Genomic DNA, 19,501 nt, shown 5'->3' with positions numbered 1-19,501 from the left:
TGTTGCAGGCATTGAGATGCGAAATTAACAGATCATACTTGTGTTACTGATTCCCGTTTCGACATACGCTAAACTTACTCAAAATACACAGGTCTCTTCCATCACTACATTTGGGAAAATATTTAGGCTACATTTTTGCTTACATGCAAAGTTTTCTATTTGTTATATTTTGTCCCTAAAGGCAGTCTGTTTCATGGCTTCAGTTATCACTCATTGGTGTAATAATAGTAGCCGAATTGAAAATAAATCCCTCTATTTAAGACAATTGTGAAAAAGCTAAACAAGGCGACTTTGTGAAAACTTTTGATTTGTTTGAATCACCCAATTCACCTAAAAGGAGTCATTTAAAGCCGTTAGAGAGTCGTTTGCGGCTGAGCCATCGGTAGTGTTCGGGGCGGATTTGGGATCCTGAGCCACTCCCACCGCCTCCATTCACACACACGGTAATCATCACAGTGTCTTCACCGAGAGCAGAGCTGAGCTGCTAGACTGAAGACTGACGCGTCCCGGCTTATTTTGGAAGGGACAAAACACCGACTAAGACGAGAAAAACGCCCCGAGGAAGCCCCGTTTCACCTTTATAAAGACGGCTGGATGTTAACTTTCCCTCCGAGAGTGGATTAAAAGGAATTAAATTCTGAACACGAGGTCAGTTTTATTCTCAGTCACAGTCAGGGAATCATTTTTCACCAGCCAGACGCGGTCCTGATTGGGGGATGAAAGTTTTCCGTGCAAACTTTATAAACTTTATGCTCAAGATCCTGAAAAGCAGCCTTACACTATACTATCTTTGTTGTTACAAATGGTTTAAAAAGAAGGTATTGCATGGCATCTGATTTATATTTACAAAAATATAAATTTAAATCAGAGGCAGGTCTGGGTGCAAAGAATATGCTGGGGGAGGACATTTGTGAGGGGGAATAAGTGTACTAAGATTGAGTTACATTTGTTCTATGGAGGTGTGTGTGTGTGCGTGTGTGTTTGAGAGAGAGAGAGAGAGAGAGAGAGAGAGAGAGAGAGATATACCGGTTGCAGGGTGAGACACTGGAGACAAAGGACCTTGCTACAACTCTTTCTTCTGAAATGTTACTAGTTCAGTCTCCTTAATGGGAAGTTAACAGAAGTTTGATTTATTGTCTTTATTTTTGACTATCTATTATTTATTCACTAGGTGAAGCAACTCATTGTCTGTGATTCAATTATAAAAATGAACGTGTGATCTGCAAACCCATCAACCTTTCTAATGTTCACACTTCACTGGTTAGTAAAAAAAAAAAAAAAACCTGAAACCAGTCTTGAAGTGTTTATTTCTTTCAGATATATCTGTATTCTAATCATGTGTTTTTGTTTTTTTGTTTTTGGCTTTGTTGTTTGGTAACCTAAAGAGTTAAGCTGCTTGAGTAGGTCACCTAGTGTTATTGTATGTAATTTGGCTGCAGAACTCTGCACCTACTTTTGTGTGCTTCTCAGGTAAAACGGACAATAGATCACGGGTGATAAAGCCCGTAAGGAATATTACAACACACACTGTATCAAGCATTGTGAAAAGGGATGCCGTGGCCTGTGTGATTGAGGGTCACCAGTATTGTTTTTCTTTACTGTTCAGGTTTGACATGAAATGTACCACATGAAATTATCTACATAAATTATCAAAAGATATGTCCTGGTAATACTGATGGGCAGATTCATTTGGTTGATTTTATTTTCCGAGCAAAATCATAACACAAACACTAAAAAAAAAAAAAAAAAAAAAAAAATTTGTTGTCACTGTTTTTTATTATATTAGTTTTCAGGTAACGTACATGCTTATGTTTTACATGCTGCTTGACTTGCAGGATTGCTTTCCACTGCAAGCATCTACAAGTTCACTCATGTCTCAAAATCAGTGGTAATGGAGATTTCCTTTTTTATTTTTTGTAACTGCTGAAACGTTTGTTACTTTACATTTTTTACCGTTTTGTAGTTAATATATTCAAAGAAAGTGATTGTGTGTAATAATTAGACTATTCAAAGCAAGTGATTAATGTGTGAAAGTGCGTGAAAGCATGTTTTTTAGAGTGGTGACCATGTTAGGAGGTCATAAATGGGCCAGGGCCTGCACCATGCTTTTGCTACCTTTTAAAAAGTGGAGACGAATGGGAATTGTCAGGTTCTGGAATACAGCACCTGTGGTGAATTCATGTTAGGAGGACATGTAGGGGCCAAGGCCAGGATTTTGATATATATATATATTTTTTAATGCTATTTGAAGATTAGAGATGGATGGGAAGATAATGGTGGCAGATGAGGTAAAGATTTGATTGTTTTGTTTTTGGACACTTCCATGGAACTGTCTCACTTTGTTTCTGCTGAAAAAAGGTCTGATTTTTTGACATCACAACCCTGAATTCTACAGTTAGTCTATACTTTTTGATTGGTGTTTTAACTTTGTTACTGAATTTGATGGTGCTTATAATTAGCCACAACAATACTAGTAGATGCTGTTTCAGAGGTTGTGACAGTTTGTGTTCAGCCTGGTTTGCCAAAGATTGTCATGGGGTGTTACCTCTGCAAGGTGGTAGATTCGTCATTTATTGGCAAACACGTGACTTACAAAAGAGTTGCAGCAAACATCCCTCAGTCTCAGGCAGGAGGAGTGTGACAGGAGTGGGCAAATCCCTTGGATGTCAAAGTAAATGAATTCTGGAACACAGACAAAAAAAAGGGGTGGGGGGGATTTTGGTTTTGGCTTCAATCAAGTATTTCTTAATTATAACAATTCAGCCAGCTCAATTTTTAAGAAAAAAAAAACAACCACATAGAAAGCGCTTTTTTTTTTTTTATAAATCTTGCTTAGGATTGCTGCAATGACAATGTTGAACACGGACCTTGTTTAACAAAGTTGACTGTAAAATCAGTCAAAGTGTGAAAAAACATGATTTCTAAAATCCTTTTCCTTTGTATTGGACAATATAATAACTTTATTAAAGGTTATCTTTTTTTCTTTCCATTAAAATTTAAACATGCATATCTTTTCGTTTTCAGAACATCAAATCTAATAGAGATTAAGTAAACTTTTACCTTCACCCTGACTTGTAAACATGCAAGGCAGAACTGGGCCTTGGTTCATGGATATGTCCATTAGAACTTGCATGGTTGCATTTGAACTCTTAGTGGCTTCGGATAAATATTGACAAGTATGTCCCAAAAGATGTATCATCATGTTTCTATAATTTAATGGTTATTGGCGCTCAGATTTTCCCATATTGTTAGTCTCCAAAAATTAGTTTTCAATTCATAATGGTTAATGTTTATTGGTAATTCAGGAAGTTGGATAACTAAAGTCTGAATGTAGGTGGAATTGAGTTATGGTAGGGATGGTACTCTTGTTATGTGTTCTGATCAGTGGTAAGCAGTTAAAAAGGTTCAGAAGAGTTGATGAATTGTATTGCTGAGTCAGTACAGTGGAAAAGTCTTTCTCTCAGTTTACACTGGCACTGGAAATGCTCATGAAGCAGCGTTTCAGGTCACTGAGCAAGCTTGCCAGTCCACACAAACAGTCACAGTGTCTGTGTCTTTCTAAACCTGTTGCTTTTGGAGGCTCTCATGATTCTTACATCTGCAAGTGAGCTGTAAATGCAGTCTGGTGGATGATTCAGTTTGGATTTTTTGTTCATGTGTTTGTTAAGGCCATTAGGTTGCTAAAACACCAGATTTCTATCTTGTGATTTTTTTAAATATAATTTTGGAATAAGTGGAATATTTTTGCCCATTTTACTAGTTCATTCTTAGTTTCATATTTATTTTGAGGTGATCTAATGCATCATAAGTGGAAGGAGGGAGGACACGCCTTCTCGAGCATAAAGCCAGAATAGACACATACAGAGGCCACACCTACTTTATCTAAACTGGCCTCAGACAGATGGAGAAAGAGTTTAAGAGGGAAACAACGTAAAAAGAAATAAATTACACAAGTGGAAAAAAATTGTAGTAATAGATTTATAATTGCATTCCATTTTTCATTGTGTACATGACAGCTTGAACCAATGCATATTCAGATCGGTCTTAGTTCAAATCTGTAAAATCACATTTAATATACTTTTTGTGTGTATTTGTGTGAGAAAAGGTAGAAGGAAGGAGAGAAGGGAAATTCTGCTCTAGGGTGAGAAAAGGGTAACGTTTCATAAGTGGAAAATTACACATGGCCCATCTCCAGAAATTCCCAATTATATATTATTTTTGTTGCTTTAAGAGAATTCAAAGCAGATGTGATGTTTTGGATGTGGCCCAGACATGATACAAATGGCAGTGTGATGTGCCATCCAAGCATTAGCATTTGACCACCTTTTTAAGCTGTCTTATTTTTTGGGGCAAATGCAAATCTAAAAATAACCAGTTTAGTGGATAAACTTCAATAACACTGTGTCACACGCAAATATAAAGCTGATGCAAGCGGTGATTGTGCTTTTGAATATATTACATCATTCAGCCACACTGTTTGGCAGTCTAAAAGTTTCTAAATATTATAATGGTATTATTCATTGAAGACAGTCCACATTAGCTTCCTTCTTTTGTAACTACCGGAAGCGGGGATTTGCAGGATGTGTATGCAGGTTCTACATTGTTATGTATTGTTCTGTTCTATTATGGCTTTAGTAATCCAATCAACACTTCACAAACAAAGAAAGGCACGTGCCTGGGTAGAAATTCATCAACTAGTAGATTTTCAAAATACTGTTTCTATCACTTTTGAGTGAAGACCGTGTATCCGGAAAGTATTCACAGCGCTTCACTTTTTCCACGTTACAGCATTATTCCAACATGGATTATATTCATTATTTCTTTCAAAATTCGACAAAGAAATACCCCATAGTGACAGTGTGAAAGAAGTTTGTTTTGAAATCTTTGCAAATGTTTTAAAAATAAAAACATGAGTACATATGTACATAAGTATTCACAGAAACTCAAAATTGAGCTCAGGTGCATCCTGTGGTAAATGTAGTTAATTGGAAATGATTTGCAAAGGCACACACCAGTCTTTTTTCAGGGTCCCACAGTTAAGAGTGCAAGTCGGAGCACAAACCAAGTGATGAAGTCCAAGGATTTGTCTGTAGACCGCCGAGGCAGGATTGTATAAAGGTACAGATCTGGGAAGGGTACAGAAAAGTTTCTGCAGCATTTAAGGTCCCAATGAGCACAGTGGTCTCCATCATATGTAAATAAAAGAAGGTGCTTCAATAAGTATTAAGCAAAGACTGTGAATACTTATGCACATGAGTTTTTAAAAAAAATTATTATTTATTTATTTATTTATTTTTAATACATTTGCAAAGATTTCAAACACACTTCTTTCAGGCCATCGTTATGGGGTAATGTTTGTAGAATATTGAGGAAAATAATTTATTTAATCCATTTTGGAATAAGGCTGTGGCAACCAAATGTGGAAAAAGTGCTGTGAATACTTTCCGGATGCACTGTATTTGCCTACTTGTGCAAAGCTGCTGCATACCTGTATATTGTTGTTGCAGAGCGTCACTACTCAAAAGCTGGTTTCTACTTTCAGCATTGACTGTTATGTAAACGAGAGAAGAATTGTGCATTCACTGTGATTAAAAACAAGAGATAAGATGTGCTGACCAGCAGCTGAATGATGTCAGAGTACCTCAACTGAACAAGCTTACACTGATTTAACAGTGCACACGTGTACCAGGATGGGTGACATATTTTTTAATATGTGACATGTAACAGTGACATAATACACAATTTGTTTAATGTCTATGTTGTTGAATGACACCTCTTAATTATTCTTTTTTAATTTTATTGCTGGCCTTCATCCAGTGGGACAGCACAGGTTTTAACCCTTATATGCCTCTGTGAGATTAAAGCTGTATATCTCTGGATTAGACATTTAATTTTCCCTGAAAGAGTTACATTCTGGTAACCATTAACTCTTGGGGGGAAGCAGTGGCACCGCAGGTAACATTGTGGCTTCACAGCTCCAGCATCACTGGCTCATTTCCCAAATGTTCTCCTCATGTTTATATGGGTTTTCTAGATGTTCCTGTTTTCTTTGATTTACCATAATTGTGACAGTATGTAGATTTGTAATACAAGTTATTAGACATTCTATTTATCTTTGCATACTTTCATGCCCAGTGTTCCTGGCTCTGGATATAATGCTCATTCTTGAAAAACATTTCAAGCAGAAGTGTACTGTGTTTAATTTTTTTCAACCTCCAGCTACACTAAAGGATCAAATAAATATTAATGTGCATAGGCGTTATCATTGGGCAAAGCAGATTATGATAAGACACGTTTAGTTGTGCAACTGCACTCTGGGATGCTGATAACAGGTTGCTCAAACTAGCACTTTTTTTTTAAAAGATAAAGGTCTGTTGAGCTAAAAAAAAACTAATAAGATATACAAAAAAACCTCCTGATTCAGCAGGTAGACTAAGAAGTGCAAGCGATTTATATATATCCAGATATAAGATGTTAATAGACCAGCCACCTTTTTTTGCTTTTTTTTTTTTTTATTATTATTTTTTTTTTTTGTATGATTTTGTGGATTGGTCAAGTAAATGTTCCCTTCCCATCCATATATTTGTGTTAAGTCCTCTCTTCAGCACCCTTTAATGCCAAATGTGACCGGAAGCAGTTTAGGGTAAAAAAAAAAATATATATATTGCTGAATTTTAGGTGGAAGCAGGACACAGCATTTGGTTTACATTTTCTGTAAAACTAAACTTGACCCCTCTGTTGAGTAAGAATGTAGAATCATTTTGGGGGTTTAAGCCATAAATGTCCACTGAGAAAGTGGCTGTGTTGTTTTTTTATTACATAACTCCCAGTGGAGATTCTGTGCTGTTCTAGGTTAAACAGACCTCTTGAGTATAATGGCCTTTGTGGCCCAAAATTACTGCTGTGCAAACATGTTGTGTGGATTTCTTTTGCAGTGACCATGTTTTGAAATGATGCACCTCTAGGTTCAGTGCCTCTAGGATGTTAAGCTGTATGTGGAACACACTTCAATGCATTGAAAATACTGTAAGTGCTGTATCTTATGTATGTTTGTATGTCTTTGCATTTTCACAGGGGGGAGAATGTCCAAAATGGAGGTAAAGACATCACTTCTTGACAATATGATAGGGGTGGGAGACATGGTCCTGCTTGAGCCCCTGTCAGAAGAAACCTTCATTGGGAACCTACAGAAGCGTTTTGAGCACAATGAGATTTATGTAAGTTCTACAAATTGTTTTTTTTCAATTGTATTCATCAAATCTCTGACTGCATTTGACTTTTTGTGTTTTAAGCTTTTGATAGATTAATAAATTATTTTTCAACATCTTTAAATGCTAGTGTGTAAGTTAAGTCTTGTCTTCTGATTTGGGCCGACTTATGGGTAAAAGAACTTGTATTCAGTCGTGTTCAAGCCACTTTTCCATGTATTTTAAGCCATGTTGAAAAATAATTTGTTAGTAAAAGGTTAGTTTGACAGTCATATCTTTTTAATTTTTCCTTTCCCTAATTGAATATAACACTTCTTGACCATAGAAATGTGCAATAACTGCATCACAGATGCAAAGCAAGCATGAAGACAGAGATGATATGCATATGTTTTTCCTTGTTTTTCCTTTAATTTTGTCCCCAGTTTGTATTTATAGTCACTAGGGAGAACCAGGTCAACAAAGCGATGCACCATATGGCAAACTCTTTATTTTTGTTGCTGTTGTTTGTGCTAAATATGATTAGAACCGAACATTACCCTTATGTAAAAGAAATCCATTATAGAGCTGTCAGGGCAAACATCACAGTTTGAATCCTATTCAGATGTTTATTATATTTACCTATTCAATCATAATTAATAAAATCAATTTGTTTGTTCATGTTTCTGTATTTCAACTTGTAACATAATGCAAGTCTACAGTTGATGAACTCGCACAGAAGTAATGACACATGTATTGACATCATAACATCAGTTCTTCTAAGTTTAGCTCAGATCTCACTCACTGTGTGTTTGCGTGTTTACACGGAAAACCTTCAAGTATTATAGAAATGTCAGAAGGAAGTGAGCATACATGGGGATTCTTTCATTGGTCATGTCCCTTAACATGTTATTTATTTACGTTCAACTTGTTTGCCTGATGCAAGCTATTCGGTCAGTTAGTTTCCCCAAACATTAATCGGAAATACTTTGCCATGCCTCTGTAAAACTTGCCAAAGGTGTTCTTTGATAGTTGGATATTTCTTTCTAATCATCCCAGTTGATTCCAGAGCAGTTCAGTAGATGTTTGGTACAGTGATTGGGCAGGCAATTTCATGATAGATAACACTCCAGCTGACTGTGTGCTCTGTAAATAACACTTACAGTGTGCAGATGTATGCTTCAGGTCATGACCTTATTCCATGGTAAAGTTGGTTTTAATTAGCCACAGTCCAGACAGAATTCAATGATGCTGAAGTAAGGAATGGTATCAGTATTGGCTCAGTTTTCCTTTCACCTGGAATAGTATCCAATCTTCCTTGCTTCAAAACAGTCCCAAATCATTGTGTCCCCACCTCCATGTTGGACTATAGATGTGAGACAGTCTAGTCTTCATCTTCTCTCCACTTCTCTGTCTATTCTCTGACTATTTAAATACATATATAAAAATATAAGTATTTATAAGCTACTAGATTTCAGTAAAGCATTTTGCCAGTGTTGGAACGAATACATTTTTACAAGTGTAATGATCTTTGCTCTGAAATCTTTAAACCGGGGCCTGGTTCATAATCATAACCAATTATGTCCCTCGAGATACAATGCTTGGCTACAGTCTTGCAATTGATAGGTGACTTATGTCATTCTGACTTCTTTATTCAAATTACTTTATGTATACTTTTTACCCCCTGGAACTTTGACCCCAACCTGATATGGTCAACTTATAATGGCTTATCTTAACTGGTCTAAAATTTCAAAGAGATATAAATCTATTTAACAGACTGTTGCAATAGATACAGTATCAGATATAGTTCACTAAGTAACAAAGTCCATCATACAATGGTCTTGAACTTCAGACTTTTTTTCCAAGTTTTTTTTGCTAGAGATTAGGAGGTCGGATGGCTATTAGTATTTAAATGAGACGTTAGTTTGGACAATTGCTTGGAAATTAGAGAGTTTATTGCATGGATGTATTCATTGGCTCAGTTTTTCTTTGTGCTCTTTTTATGTGCTTAATGATTACCCAGTCTCATATTGCCACATTATCAGGTTCAAGTTGATTTGAATGTTCATGATCCTCGTTATTTACAATTAGTCCAGATGTCTGAGTTTTATGTTGCCTCAGTTCGTGCATATTATAACTAGGATCTGAAACCCTCGGAGAATTAGGAGGTTGCTCTTACCTATGCATGAAAGACATGATTAGGTGTGTTTCTTTCGCTTATTTATAGGCTTAGGCAGAATATTATTTATGCAATGAATCTTGCACATAAATTTTGTCTGTTCAACATAAAGAGCTATTTTTTTTTTTTTTTTTATGAAATACCTACTGTTTAGTTTTGTATGCTATATATAAAGATATCATTATGCCCATTTCAACTGAACAGTGGGTTGTGGTTTGTGTTGCTATGGTGGAGGCCTGACTCTCTAGCTGAGTGGATTATGTAACACCCATTATATAGGAAGATTAGTGTGGCTTGCACAAATCAGATTGTTATCTCAAGTCTATAGCATATAACATGTCTACCTGCTTTGATTTCTAAACCACATATGAAAGGAAGATGCAACTGGGTAAAACATAGCAAGACAATAAATAAAGATTAACTGAAATTCTTTTAGCAAATGCTTCCTGGGATTCCACACATTTTTTATTTGTATATGTGCTTTTGGGCCCCTGCATGCCTGAACAATACACCAAGAATTCCCAAATGCTAACAGTTGCTGAGTTTCTCTGACCTTAGTGCAACAGCCTCTTAAATGTTTGAGTGTTTTAGTAGGGGCTTGGGGCCACATGTCTGGGTCTTGTGTAAAGCTTTTTCTATAGCGTTGTAACTTGCATGTGAGGTTATAAATGTATTTTATATACTTTTATAGTAATTTAATTGAGACAAAATCTTGTATATCTCATGCAAATGGAATAAATATTACCAGCCTTATTGTGCACATTTTATGTTGTTTAATGACGAGTTCAGGAAAGGTTCTCTGATTAAAAGGTTTTTGTTTCTTTGTTTTAATGTTTTTTATTTTTACCTCCATCTAATACTTTCCTTTCCTTTTTTTGCAGACATATATTGGTAGTGTGGTGATTTCTATGAACCCCTACAAATCTCTGCCAATCTACACAGCAGACAAGGTGGAAGAATACCGCAACAGGAACTTCTATGAGCTCAGCCCTCATATGTAAGTCTAACATTCTTTTTTTGTTCCTTTTTATGTTGTGTAGGTCATATTCTTAATACACTCTTAAAATAAAAGCTCCGAACTATAGCTTTTATTGTTTCAGGGGTGGTACCATCATGGGAGCATAATTTGCATCTTTATTATGTATATATGCATATCTTTAATTTGAATTCAATGGTAATTAAGGTCTAGTAATGTACCTTAATTCTTTTTATATATCTTTTTATATATATTTTATATATATATATATATATATATATATATATATATATATATATATATATATATATATATAAATATATATATAATATACACTAGCAGAAAGTACCCGTGCTTCGCTACGGAAGGCAGAACGCTAAGCAATATGGCAATAAGCAGTAAGCACTGAGCAGGACTGGATGATCAGAGATCAGAACGTAACGTCAACAAATAACGTACTACCCCTTTGTAGTACCGATACAGGGCAAACTACTTTGAAATTAATTTTTATCGTGCATCTAACATGTAATAAGAAACAATGTACTAAGTTTCATTAGGATCTGTAATGTTATTTAGAAGAGTTTACAATGCGTGAGAAATCGCGTTTTTTGCGAGTTAGCCCTGATCCAGGCCGAATTTTTCAAAACCCTTTCTTAGTGAGCACCTAAGACCCCAAAGGAAGGTATGTTCCAAATTTCATTGCAATCCATTCAGTGGTTTTTGAGATTTCGTGATGAGTGAGTGAGTCAGTCAGTGGTATTTGAGCTATATATATTTTTTCTTTCTTTCGGCTTCTCCCGTTAGGGGTCGCCACAGCGGATCCTCCGCACGTTTGATTTGGCACATGTTTTACGCTGGATGCCCTTCCTAACGCAACCCTCCCCAATTTATCCGGGCTTGGGACCGGCACTAAGAGTGGCTGGGGATGGTTCCTATATATATATATATAAAAGCACATACAGGTTCTATTAATGTATTAGATTTTGCTACATCATCATTTTAGTGGATCTTTACAATTCATGCGATTATTTTTGTTCTTTAGACTGAAATGGATCAAATGCATCTCCGTGCCATTCAAATATTAATAAATAACATCATATTGATAAAACTGCAACCCTCTCCCTGTGTCCTGTGACCTCAGAGACCTGCTGCAGTTCTAGGTGGGGGGATGGAATGTCCTTTTCTGCCACACTCTGGTTAATGGCCATCTGTCTCTCTCTGACTGTCAGAGTCAAAACAAAACCGCTTGCTTTGTGCAATTAGCTTTTGCTTACTATAGAAATCAGCAGACACACACACGGGCCCTGTGAAAGACCAGTGGCTCAGTGCCAAGAGTATCCCACACAATAAACCCAGAGGGATTTCGGCTGTTCCTCCACCTCAGCTGCTGTCTCACTCAGTGACTTATTTATTTCACTTTTTTTAACACATGCATGTTTTCTTCATTTGTTAACACTATTGAGTTTTTAACTCATCCTCTATCTCTGTCTTTATTATTTGTTCTTGTCTAAACCCCCATATTAGACTGAAGTCAGAGCTTTTATTCGCTCCTTTTGCGATCCATTGCCATGTCCTGAGGTGATCCAAAACATCTGCTTGAGCCATCATGTTTTTAAAGCAGATCTCATGGATGATTACTGAAATTTAACCAAAAGTTTCAAAGTAACTATAAATAGGCCATATCCAGTCATTATCAAGTTGTTGCTTTTTTGTTAGTTTTTTTTTTGCTATGCAATTCTTTTATTTTGTTCACAGAATTTAATTAGTCATAGTATTTTAGTGTCATTTTGTCACAATGGTTTCCAAGATTATAATTGCAAAAATTCATAATTGCAGTAAGTCTTCCATGACACGATATTTTACATACTTGAAAATATGAATATTTTTCTTATCGATTTAAGTATTTCTGAACTTTGATCCGACATGCATTGTATTTGTCTTCACCTTATAGTACTTCTTGTATATAGTTTTTTTTTCTGTTTGCTGACAAAAACAAAAGCTGTATTTATAGTCAACAACTCATAATCTGGATAACATCAGCAGTCAGTGAGTTAAGTGTAAAAGCTGTATGGGCTCAGTTTAGGCAAAACACTGTCATGTAGATGGTTGTATAAGTTTTAGTTACTGATCTCATCATGAAATTCAGAGAAACCCTGAAGTCTGTTTTGCCTAATGAATTGAAGGCTAGTTAGTGCATCTGTCAGCACAGACTCTCACCCTTACCTATTAGGTGTTTATCTCCCCCACCTATGTTTGATGGATAAACTGGAAAAGGCGATTTTTCCTAACTACTGTACAGATAAAAAGTAAAGGCTTTGGGGTGGTTCTTAGAAGTACATTTGACAAAATATAAACCATGTTCTGCTGCGAGATGTCAGTCTGGATTAAAAGCAATAATAATAAAAAAGCAAACTGCTGAATTTTAATAATCTTTTCACAAAAGAAAAACAACTGCTAACAATCTAAACTTTTCTGCAATTTGTTACATGGACTAAGGTTGTGCAAATGAGATGCAAAACATTACATATAGTCGATTTGATCTGAATGTTCCAATCAGACGACCTGACGATACATTTTTCCTAAATACAATGTAAACCATCCCACAAGTTTCTGTAAAGGAATGTACTGTCTAAACATGAGGGTTATTTATAGTGCTAATAAAATGGAGGACTGTCCAACATTCTAGCATTACTATGCTAACACAGTATATATAAAAATATATATATATATTTTAAGTTGTGTGAGACTTAAAAGACTAAAAGCTCAACAAATCTTAAAGCAGTGGTTAAATATGAGTCCTGAAGATGTCACATCCTGTTAATCTATCCACAAGACACTTTTTGGCCCTTTAGCACATCTATGCTCCACAAAGTTCATTAGGAGAGAATGTGAGAATATGTAAACAGGAAAGAGAGGAAGTCATAAAAATATGACTTTCCAGCTATGTATCGTGATGAAATCTTTAAGATTTACTCATCTATTTGGGATTTAACAGGGCTTTCCATGCTGTAGCACTGCAAACATTTGCCACATTGCTGCTTACAAAGGTCATCCACAGAGTAAAACAGATTAAATGATGGCTAAATATTTACCTAGCTTAGCAAAATCTCTGATCATACAAGCACTAAGAGCAAGGTGTTTCATGAATCTGTTTATGATAACATGCATTTTGTATAGGTTATATTTACTTTAAAATGTGAATAATAATAGTAGTAATAATAATAATAATAATAATCTCACCTTACACCTTGTTTTTGACCTGTGTTGATCTGCTGTCATAGCACCACCAGTATTGTACAGGTGTATCTCTGGGGTATCTAAAGTCCCATATTGTCACATAGCAACATGCCTGAGGACCTGCAATGTTTCTTTAATCACAAACTTAATGAGAAGGCATGTAAAGCCACAGTCGTGATAACAACTCCTCATTTTACTAGTGTTTTCATAAAGAAGGGAGTAGAGTGGTCAGTTTTTTTCATACTGACACCCAAAGATGATTTAATTACAAGAGGGTACTGTCATAAACTCCCTTTAATCACATCCAGAATTCCACTTACAGTGTGCCTGTAATTAGTCATGCTTATTATTAATGTATCAGCTTTGAGCCTCAGTCACTGTGTAGGATCTGTGCTGTCTTGTGTTCCAGCTGTGGATTGTTGCTCTCATACTTTGACTGACCCTGTTCACATCACTGTAGCTCAGTTTCAGGGTGTTACCAATCTTCTTATAGCATAGGCCATGTGGAGAGCATTTCTTTTGCGATGAGGTGCCATGTTAAATGTCCAGTGCACCAAATTTTAAATGCTCTAATACAAGATGCACAAATTCGTATGGTCCTGTCAAGCAGACAAAAACATGAACATCATGAATAGGACATATAGGACAATAGGCTTTGCATGGTTACACATTACACATACATATTTGAGCAATTGTTTCCCTTAAATTTTTTTATCTTGCCATATTGTTTGCATTTCCAACCCCCCTGTCTATGCTCTTATTCAGAATAATCTGGAAAGAGACACACTGCATTGCTGACACTGGGTTTTTGTGGCCATGCTCATGTGGTGAGGTAATACCAGCTGAGTGTGAACGCATTTGCATACATTGTCACTCCTTGGTGAAGCAGGCAGCACTGTCAATAGTGAATACCCCACTTGGTATGCTTTACCCTGTAGTAAACAGTTTTTATTTTTTTTTTTCTTTGTTTATTTTGTGATGCTGGTGATACTGGTTTGTAAATACAGTGAGTAATTATTTCTCAGCCGAGGATGTTTGTGATGTCCAGTGTCTGGCACATTGAGCATTTTATTTTATTGAACACAGGACCTCATCATTTAGACTGTTTTTGGTAATAAAATCTTATATAGTTTACAGTAAAACCTGGAAAGTATTAGTTATCAGTATGAATATAATAATAATATAAATATTAAAATATACATATAAATATTACACACTGTTAGAGCACTGAGCACAGTGTTTACCCAACCATAGTTGTAGCCATATTTTATTCTGTTAAACCACATTGTTATAGACAAATGAAGCTGTTGGTTTTATCTGCATATTTAATGTATGATTGAGCACCTGAATGTAGAGTTGCATAATATACTGGTCCTGGACACATCATTCATCATTAGGAAATGTTTGTAATAGCATTAGCATTACAGAAAAGTATCAGTAATATGATGACAGAATGTTGACAGCTTTAGATTTCTTTCAACCATATGTTTTTATATAAATGTGAGTAAATGTTGTTATTGAGTATAGTAGAATTTCTTAAAAATTAATATTTAAATCACTAATGTCTGTCAGAACCTAGATCATCTATTTGTAACATTGTATTTGTGAGAATTTACAGATTATTCATAATCACATAACATGCGGTCCTAATGTTAAACTACTACTTCTTGTCTCTTGACTTGACCGTTCATAAAATGTTTTAATTATTCATTCAACTGTTTGCTAAAAATGAAAATACCTTTAAATTGTTGGATTTATTTTACCAATTCATTAAAATTACTTTAAGTAAACAAATGTTCAGATGCCAGGATTTGTTTCTCTTAACAGTTTATGTTTTTATTTTATTTATCTATAATGTTTGCAGTGTTATTTTCCCTGTCTTCACAATTACAAATTAATACGGATGTAGAATAAGTATAGAGTACTGTTTATATACTTCAAATGAATTAGACAGGTGCTGACTGAGCATTGTCAATATAGTCAGTCTCATTCCTAATGCTCATCTGCAATCATGAACCTCTCTTTTTGTCCCACTGGGTTTAGCCGTGTCTTAGGGGCCTACGCACACCTGCTACCCGTTAAAGCCAGGCCTACAGAGAATACATAAAAATCGTGCAGCTGGTCTCCTGGGCTATTAGGACCAATTGTGTCTGCTCACAGAAGAGCGTTAACTGTAGCCAGTGTGTCCAGTTCTGTTAATCCTTATGCCCCAAAACAGGCTTTCACACTATTAAACATTTACATAATTTTTTTATTAGTCAAATCCACCATACATGAATGTTGGAATGAATCTGAGATGAGATGAGATGAGAGTTATGGTGGAGGTGGTTGGTGCTTCTTGAACAATATGCCCAGATTGTTCTGGATAGGGGCAGGTCTCTGGGGCTGTCTTGTATTACAGTGTTTGTAACAATGTAATGGGACACGGGTGCACTCTCATCCCCTCTCTTTCCCAATATACCGATTTTGAGCATCACTTGGGCTTTGTGTATCTGGAGAACACACCCTGCTGATGAACCAGTCAGTCCTACATCAGTGGCAGCATTGGGGTTTGAAATCTGTCTTAACCTTAAATTTTTTTTCCCCTGAAATGTTTGCATCATCCTCTGTTAAATTTTGTAGTTTGCAGTGTAGAGAATCTGTATTAGCAGTTTAACTGGTCAAAGTTAACAACACAAAATGTAATGCCACTTAGAATAGTCAGTTTATATTCACCATTGGCATGAACATTTCACCATTTTAAGTTGACACATCAGGTCCCTTACGAGGGAAATATCAAGGTCCGTGACGTCGGAGTGACGTGGGGCCGCCTTCCCGTGGGCTCACCACCTGCAGGAGGGACCGTAAGGGACGGTGCTGTGAGGATTGGGCAGCAGTCGAAGGCGGGGGCCTGCTTAGACTGCTGCCCCCGCGACCCGAATTACGGATAAGTGGGAGAAAATGAATGAATGAATGACATCAGAAAGTTTCTGTTTTGACCCAGAGGTAAGTTGAACAATGTTCATTCAGCAGCAGATCAAAGGCAGGCATTAAACTGTTTCTGCTTCCCATCTAGACATGTAGACTTTTTGAGTTGTGAGCGGCATAGCTGGCTGCACAACACCTGGGGATTTTAAGACCATCGGTTGGCATACTATACTCTTCCTCTCTCTGTTTTCCACACTTAACCAGGCTATGCAAAGTAATTTATCATTCATTTCAGCTCAAACAACTTCAAATAGAGAATTAGGGTTGTTAGTATTTTCCTTGATTGATGCTTCACTACATACTACATGGTGAACTGATACTGTAGGAGATAAGCAAATGACTATGTGAATTTGTTTAAGCAAGCTTTCCTCATTTGACTATAGGGGTTTTCTGTTCAGTCCTTCCTTAATGGAGTCCTGTGGGCAGGCAAATTGCAGCCTTTACAGATATTTATTAAGAAAAATAACAAAGGAGGTGTGTGGATTTTATTTCTGCTAGTTGTTCTCAAAGTGAGGTCTGTGAAGTGTTATAAGGTTGACAGCATTTTCTGTTACAGATTTGGATGTCCTCTTTACTATTAGCAATGTGATTATGTTCATTATTGAGTTTTTTAGACTTCATATATATATATAGAGACTTCATATATCTGCAGATACAGATACAAATAAACTACTATACATTTACACTACAATTAAATGCTTTCATTATAGGGTCAGAGAGAAGTCCTAGAGAACCGTGCGTGTGCGTGTTTGTCCGTGTGTGTTTGTTTGTGCTTGTTTAAACTTTGTATTTGGTTCCTGACAGCCACATCTCACATGCATGTGTTACACAGACAAGCTTCATAGAAAGAGTAGGCCAGACCAAATGTGTGTCGCTCTATCACAAGAGCAGACTTAAATACTTAGAACGAAAACTTGGTTGGCCTGACTAGGTCATTTCTTCTTCTTTTTTTAAGAAGTAAAAACAGTTTCATTGAAACCTACTCACTCTGATCTCTTCTACTGGTAAAGCAGTATTTGTTGTTCCATGTATGTTCTGGTTTGTTTGTCTTTTTGTCACCTTTACACTTGCAAAGTAGTGGTAAACCTGTTACATTACCTTACTTCATGAGACACCTGTATCTGTGCATGGATCAGCAAACAGTTATTAGCTTACATTATACTGCTGCCTACTGGGCAAAGGTCAAAGACTCTGATTGCACTGATCTTGGAACAACACCATTTATGCTGCTTGATGTGATAAAGTAGCCTCAGCTACAATGTCATATAGTGGTGATCAGTTGCTTGTGAAAGTTGGCCAGAGGCAGCTGAGGCAATAAGGAACTGCACTCTTTCTATCATCTGTTTGTTTACACAGTTGCTATAGTTGTTTGCTTTCTCAGAATCTTTTGATCCAACAAGGTTTTATTGGCTAGCTTCTTCCTGTAAATGACTGCAGGCACAAGCCTGTGACATTTCTGCTTCACTGTCTTCACTGACAGTCTGATCAATCCACTAAAGTTATTGTTTAAGGTGTCTTGTACAAAAGAGTGCAACTTTTTTATTATTAAATTGTTGAAAATAAAAAAGTTAAAAAGCTGTTGCTAACTTGTGAAGCCGTGTGTCATCTTCTCAATCAGTGGTTCGTGCAGGCAGTTGAGAGCTGATCTCTGGACCTTGTGCGTTGGCAGATTGTACTTTCAGCCAGCTAGATAATGGCTGCGGCATTTCTTTTTATCAAAGTATGGCCACCCACCAGTCACTTTTTCTACATATGAAATCAAAATGGTCCTACACAAAACAAATCATTTGTTTCCATATTAGCCAGTCTATAGTTGAATTTAAATAGGATGGAGGGATAACAGCTAAAGGAACACTGGCCTGGTTTTCACATGTGTTGTCCCAGGAGATGCAGTGAGGGAAATTCTTATGAAGTGACTGGAAAGTACCCTCTCATTGTTCTCAGCGTTCTCAAGAATTAGTTCATATGAGCTATGTAAAACTAATCTCATATGCCAAGATGAACCACAAATACCTAGGTCAATAGTTGGTATATGCATGCTTCAAGTCTTTATTTTTACTTACACATTTATTCATTATTTACCCCAATCACTGCTATGTATTAAAATGTGATCAGGTTTCTGATCAGATTTTGACACCCATATTTGGATTTATGATTAAAGAGTTCAAATGTCTTGAACTTGACTTTAGCCAGTGTGAAGATTTTTTTCATTGCTTACATTCCTCTTCATTAACTTTGCTGGTTTCTCAGTGTTTCTGTACTGACTTTAAAGTTAAACTGACTGTTTAAAGAACAGATATGCAAGCTTATTAGAAATGATAAACAAACCTTTCTGGCAATTCTTTTAGTTTTTAGAGTGTCTCTGCTACATTAGTTAGCCGTTCTCAGCCCTAACGCATTTAAGAGGCAACAAATTTGTTTTATTATTTTATATATATATATATATATATATATATATATATATATATATATATATATATATATATATATATATATATATATATATATATATATATATATAAAATATTATTATTATTTTTGCCAAGCAAAGGTAGTGTTTAGCCAGTCCCTGTCTAGTCACCTATTCTATTCCCTCACTTCCTGTTGAGGGTTTGAATAAACAAGCATTGCTTCGTATGGATTGGCCTTCCTGTAGCATGAGCTACAATAGCTTCAACTGTATTCTAGCAGATACTGGTCTCATGCCCATCAGTACTCGAGCCAAAAAAGGTTACCTTTAGGTCATGCCTCCCCTCAGAGAGATGTAAAGTGATGTACTATTTTTGTATATTTGTCCCATTTGCCTAAATGCATCCTTTGTGTGTGTGTGTGTGTGTGTGTGTGTGTGTGTGTGTGTGTGTGTGTGTGTGTGTGTGTGTGTGTGTGTGTGTGTGTGTGTGTGTGCGCTCTGTCAGCTTTGTAATCTAGGGTCGTTTCTCACATCTATAAAGCAATCTG

General features: G+C 36.2%; 1 protein-coding gene across 5 annotated transcripts in view; it reads left to right on the top strand.

The window, feature by feature from the left end:
- Positions 1-384: 384 nt before the first annotated feature.
- The window catches only part of myo1b (myosin IB), a 53,865-nt gene continuing 34,748 nt past the window's right edge, over positions 385-19,501 (top strand). For 2 of the 5 annotated variants that reach the window (XM_083536400.1, XM_083536401.1), the window contains exons 1-3: positions 386-648; positions 7,075-7,217; positions 10,245-10,360. In XM_083536400.1, the coding sequence (XP_083392526.1) occupies positions 7,083-7,217; positions 10,245-10,360 (251 nt within the window). In that variant the 5' untranslated portion in view covers positions 386-648; positions 7,075-7,082. Of the gene's footprint in view, positions 649-7,074; positions 7,218-10,244; positions 10,361-19,501 lie in introns of all 5 variants that reach the window. The other 3 variants (XM_083536399.1, XM_083536402.1, XM_083536403.1) reach the window with 3 other exon arrangements.

Source organism: Silurus aristotelis (genome assembly GCF_946808225.1).
Source record: "Silurus aristotelis genome assembly, chromosome: 3".
Lineage (NCBI taxonomy): Eukaryota > Metazoa > Chordata > Actinopteri > Siluriformes > Siluridae > Silurus > Silurus aristotelis.
The sequence above is the reverse complement of the archived record's forward strand: the minus strand, read 5'-3'. Positions and strand labels throughout refer to the sequence as shown.